This window comes from Aristolochia californica, unplaced genomic scaffold (assembly GCF_029961685.1).
Source record: "Aristolochia californica isolate CCGP_79_NKW_82.1479 unplaced genomic scaffold, dmAriCali1.0.hap1 SCAF_203, whole genome shotgun sequence".
NCBI classification, from domain to species: domain Eukaryota; kingdom Viridiplantae; phylum Streptophyta; class Magnoliopsida; order Piperales; family Aristolochiaceae; genus Aristolochia; species Aristolochia californica.
In genome coordinates, this window is record NW_027181886.1 from 26031 (window position 1) to 31920 (window position 5890).

At 46.9% G+C, this 5890-nt stretch overlaps 1 protein-coding gene across 1 annotated transcript; it reads left to right on the plus strand.

Moving 5' to 3' along the window:
* The first annotated feature begins 823 nt into the window (after positions 1–823).
* Positions 824–5595, plus strand: LOC137957503 (small ribosomal subunit protein uS2m-like). Its single transcript, XM_068805149.1, is given in 2 exon segments — positions 824–4134; positions 4137–5595. Coding segments are annotated over 2 exon segments (648 nt in total). The 5' UTR covers positions 824–3530; the 3' UTR covers positions 4181–5595.
* The last annotated feature ends 295 nt before the right edge of the window (positions 5596–5890 follow it).

Below are 5890 nucleotides of genomic sequence, written 5' to 3' on the forward strand. Positions count from 1 at the left end.
GGCTTGTGCGCTTGATTGTGCGAAGCGGGCTTGAGCGCTTGCTCAAGCCGCGAAAGCCTGCGAGCGAAGCAGCGAAGCGAGCTTTCAAGCGCGAACGCCAGCGAGCGAAGCGCGGGTGCCACTATTCCTACTTTGTGCCCTTTGGGCCCAAAATAGAAAGAGGGGGGCACTGCTACTGCAACTGAAGGGCTTTGTCAACCGCCTTCTTTTGAAGCTGGGGGGGAAGGAATGGATTGGAATGGGGAGGCATCGAGGTCGAATTGAAGAGGTCGCTCTCAGGTGGGGGAAAAGGAGGTTCCTCAACCCCCGTCTGCAGCTTATATGGAGGATGGCATTCCCACATAGTTGTATGTTGGGGGTGTGGCTTGAGAGGAATCGGAGAGTCTTTCAGGAGAACTAATCCCATCCGGCTTTGTTATAGTTCAAAAAAAAACCGTGCTCGGCACTATACTGTCGTGACGGCATCTCTTCCAATTCCTGATAGGCTTCTTCATACATAGACTGAAGAAATGCACTGCGGCCTAATTTCTTCTTCTTAGGAACTTCCAATCCTTTATTCGGTAGTGCTGTGACATCAAGTCGGCCGGAGTTAAGAAAATCATCCTGATCGTACGCCTCCTTAGCATTTTTGATAACCTGTTCCGGTCATAAGTTTTTCGCTTCGACTGCAAGATTCCAGAATGTCTTGTTGCACTTCCGGAAATTCGACGCACTGAAATATCTTAGCCTGGAGCAGAGTCTGCTCCAATTCTTCGGACTGAACCTCTTGCCACATCGTCTTCAGATAAACATAGGAAGGGAAAAATCAAAGGATATTCGCTCTCGGATAGGCGTCGAGGAGGTAGTCCTAGCTCTATTCCTCGGTGCCATGATAGAATTGCCAAGAAAGAGAAATTTCCTCCTAAAAAAGGTCTCTTCCTTCTTGCAACTCGTTTACCAGGAAACAGCTCGTCTTCTCTTTCAATTCAAAAAGATGCTTTAGAATAGAAGCATCTCTCGTCATAAGATAGAATCGGCGTCGCACGTGCGAAAGGATACGACGCATGCGGGTGGTCACATCTCTTAATGAAGGGTTACGAAGAATGATTGAGGAGTCTTAAAGGGGGTAATTCATGCTAATAACTCGGGAAATTAAGTGTGTTTACGACGAATAGAATAACGGAAAAAGATCTCGGATAGAGGTGGATGAAATAAGAAAGAACGGTTGGTTTCGGAACAATGGTGGGAACTAAACATTGTTTAGACGGGAACAAGTGTGTGTTGTTCACTTTGTTAAAAAACTCACACAGGAAGTGGTACGGAAGGCACGGACAGGCTTTAACAAAGACTAAAAAAAGACGACGGAATTCCGTCGTCGGTTACATCTTCCGTTTAGCCAAAAATCTAAATTATATAATATAATAAATAAGACATTTATATTATATTAAAAAATGCTTTTCATAATAACTAGAATGGAGCCGGACTACATGTATTGAGATAAGGGGGGGACACCTTCTTTCGAGAGACATGGCCCACCTTGAGGGGGTTTGACGACCATTCACACACCTCTTAAGACAAAAGTCTTTTGTTACTAGTCTTTTTAGAACTCGTGAGATAGATAGACCTTCGCTAGACAACTACATTACCTTTTTCTTCTCGGTATATATATGCACATTCAAAGTTGCTCCTACTAATATAATAAGGGAGTCAAACTTGTGCAGCTTAGTCACACGTGCCAAGTCAACGACCAAATCGGTTTTGTACTTTGAACGTGATCGATCTAAGCCAAACTAACTATGGTGATAACAATGCTAGAAATTTGGAAACGACTTACAGCCAAAAAAAAGTGTGAAGATCTCATGGTAAGAGAAGATAGAAGGTGCTCGTGCACGGACGCATGGGACTTCCCGTCAAGGTGGCGAATGGGTTCTTGATTGGATGAGCAAGCGCTGTCCCTTGGGGTCTGGTAAATTGACCAAAAAAAGTACTTCTTTGCGATCTACTACTACTACTGTAGGTTTGATTCAATCTAAGGCAACCTTGCTTAGATCTCCGGATCGTATAATAGTATGGTTGGATTTGGAGTTTTTTTTTCTGTATTTGCGCTATAGATATTTGAGAATTGCCATACGTATGATCCGCCTATTCTTATTCTTTTTTGAATGTCATTTTATCATCGTCTAATGGCGTTGATAGCACTCGGCTTTCAATTGCTATACCGACCGTTTTTGGTTTTGAACCCAGTGAGCGGAGCGCGGATGCGCTCGCTCAAAGCGCGAAAGCCTGCGAGCGAAGCAGCGAAGCGAGCCAGCTTGACTCCATAGGGGAGCTTTCGCACACGCCCGCTTCGCACACGCCCAAAGTCAAGTAGCAATAGTAGCCGTGCGAGCCCCTTTACACAATAGGGCTTGAAGCGCCTTGTAGCAATTTGGGCAAGGCACACGCCAACTTCGCACACGCCCGCGGGCGTGTGCGCTTAGCTCGCGGGCGTGTGCGTATGGCAGCAAGTGCCCTAAGGCTTGTGCGCTTTCTGGCTCGCTTCGCTTTTCTCGCTCGCTGGCTTTCGCGGCTTGAGCTTGCTTGCGCACAAGCCCCTTGTAGTAAGAGGCGCCTACGGCTCTCTTACTACAAGGGGCTACGCACCTTGTAGTAAGAGGAGGCCTATTTTGGGCGCTACGGCTTCTTTTTCAGCTGGGGCTTGCTCGTGAGCGCCTAGCGCGATACGGCCAAAAAGCCGTATCTTGCTGGCCCATTATCTGACTCGCTTCTTTGCTGCCAGAGCGAGTTGGAGTGGTAAGCTTCTGCTCTTTTTCCGCCTACTCATTCTCCTTCTAACAGGAGGATTCGAAGGCGGTTCTTTCGGTCCTCCCTCGCGAGTCGATCTCCATTTTCCCCCGACAGACCATGTTATGGGGGGAGATGGAAGAGGAGGAGGATTGGATGCGGGCTCATCGAGCTCCAGACCTTTCCCTCGGGGGGAAATAGATCTCAATATCCCTGCAGGGGAGGGGGCTATTCCTGCAGGGGGGCCCCATCCCGAGCAGCCTTGCTTTGATGACTTTGAGTCGCCAAGGCGGCAAGCAGAAAGCGAAGAAAGAAGCGATCCTCGATATTGCGTTGCGAAGCGCTTAATGGTCTTTTGGGGGGCGCCCGCCAAACCTGATTTTCTTAGGCTGGCGACGGAGACATATCATTTAAAAAAGCTCATCCTCAGAAAAATGGAAGACCTGGACGGAAGTCGCTTCTGGCTTAAGGAAGGAGCGAAGTTCGTTCGTAATCCTGGTAAGGATGGAGAATATACAATTCCCACCCTCCAAGCAATCCTAGAGGATCCGCAAAGGAAGGGTGCTGCTAGCAGGTACTTTCACTCCTTCCGCAAGGCCAGGAGTGATTGGGATCTGTTTTATTCAGATCACATGGAATAAGAACATAATACTAATCCATGTCTCACACGGCCAAGGAAGCATCGTTTTTTAATTCTTACTCGGCGAACCTATTCTCTTCTCTACTAAACTAACCACCTGAGCCAACTCGAGAAACGAAAAAAGAAAATGACAATCCATTCTATTGTGATTCAAAAATTACTTAGTACGAACGCACATCTAGGCCGTCGGGTAGCTGCTCACCATTTCAAAGTCTATATCTGTGGTTCCAGAAATGGAATTGCTATTCTCGATTCAGACAAAACACTGATAAGTTTACGAAACGCTTGTCATTTTATAGGATCTCCCATTCGTCAAAAAGGCCGTTCCTTCTTTGTAAATACCAATTCGTTATTCGATGAGATAATGGAACAAATGGCGACGAAAATCGGCTGTATCAATGATTCTCAATGGAGGATCGGGGGTTTTTTGACCAATTGTTCAAGTCCGAAAAAAATCCGTTCGAGAAACAAGAAGAGAAATTTCGGGTCGAACCAACAACCAGATTGTGTAGTTATTATGGATGCAGATAGAAAGTCCTCGGTCATACTTGAGGCGGATCGATCACAAATACCTATTGCATCTTCAGTGGATTCTAATATCCCATTGGGATCCTATAAAAGAATCACTTATCCCATTCCAGCGAATGATCCTATACAGTTTGTATATCTATTTCGTAATTCGATCACGAAAACTGTTCTTCTTGAACGGGGAAGAATCGTTGCGATGAAAGAGACTGCGGGAGAAGAAACAACTCATCGATCGACCTTTTCCAATAAGAATTTGTTTGAGTCGATCGGTCGAGTAGTCAAATACCAAGCCAAGCTAGGGGGGAGCTGAAAAACTGCAAGTGCCCGCGGGCTGCAGTGCCCTAGGGCGAATAAAGTTCCCCTCTTGCTACCTTGGGCGTGAGCGCTAGCTAGCTAGCGCGCAACGGCTTTTCAGCAGCCAGCAAGATACGGCTTTGAAGCCAGCGAGCTTCTAGCGCACAAGCCCCAAGCCTACAATTGCAATAGGGGGCCTTTAGGCCCCGCACACGCCCCTTATAGCAATAGAGCGAGAAGCACGCGTACAGGGGCTTTCAGTACCTGATAGCAAGAGTGCCTCTGCAGCGCACACGCCCCTTTACGCGGGCACCGCACTTCGCACACGCCCCTTATAGCAATAGAGCTTGAAGCATGCTACCTTGGACGCTTATAACAATAGGGCACAATAGGGCTGAAGCACCTATTGCAATTGTAGGCTTGGGGGCGTGTGCGCTGCAGCAACAGCAGGGGCCTAAAGACCGCCTATTACTACTTTGTGCTCCGCCCCTTTACGCAATAGAGCCTACGGCGCCTATTACTACTTTGTGCTCCGCCCCTTTACTACAGAGAGCCTACGGCGCCTATTACTACTTGGGGCTTGTGCGCTAGTATGGCTCAATCCGTAGGTCAGGGCTCCGCTCACTTGCTGGATTGAACAATAATTGTACGACTTCGGGCTGGGCTGGATGGAACAAGTGCCGGCCTAGCTCAATCTTCGTACACAGCAGCCAACGTCCCGGGGCGGGGCGCTCTGACGATGCGGAGAGCAAACAAAGGCGAGTTTGCTATTATGGACGGACGAAAAGCTGCAACAAGCAAGACGGGTGGCTACCTGCAGTGGGACCACGGCACGGGGGGATCAGGGGCAAATAGGGATGGACAGCTCTTTGAAAGCGCCTCATCGGAACAAGAGTACAACCAATTCATAGAGGATTTCCGGGAAGTCGAAAGACTCTTTTCCTTGTCCTTTCAAGGGTAGATATATTCTTTTGTCGGAACCCTATTATCCTTTGACGGGCATCATCCGTCTTCGGAGGTTGTTCATGAAATCACTGATTCCGTTCTGGAAGATGTGATGGAATGGGAAAGACCAGGCTACAGGGCTGCCCACCACCCTAGCCTTTGGGAGGAGACCGATGAGGCACAACTCGTATTGGAGCATCTGTATGAAGAAAGACAAAGTAGTTATATATACACAGAAAGACAGAGAAGGGTCATCTAAACAAATCCACTTTTCTGTACTTCTTGGTATTCGTCCTTGATTTCTTCATTCGGGTAGCCATCGGAGACAAAAGGCAAAAAAATCTCTTGTGGCTGAATCCCTATTCTATTTGAATTTCTCCAACATTCCACGTTCCCGAAACGGATCCTATCAAATATTTCACATTTTCGATGATCATCTCTATTTCAGGTATTCGGGGAATCCTCCTTAATAGACGAAATATTCTTATTATGTCAATGCCAATTGAATCAATGTTATTAGCTGTGAATTCGAACTTTTTGGTATTTTCTGTTTCTTTGGATGATATGATGGGTCAATCATTTGCTTCATTAGTTCCAACAGTGGCAGCTGCGGAATCTGCTATTGGGTTAGCCATTTTCGTTATCACTTTCCGAGTCCGAGGGACTATTGCTGTAGAATTTTTAAATTGCATTCAAGGTTAAACATGACTACTAGAGAGT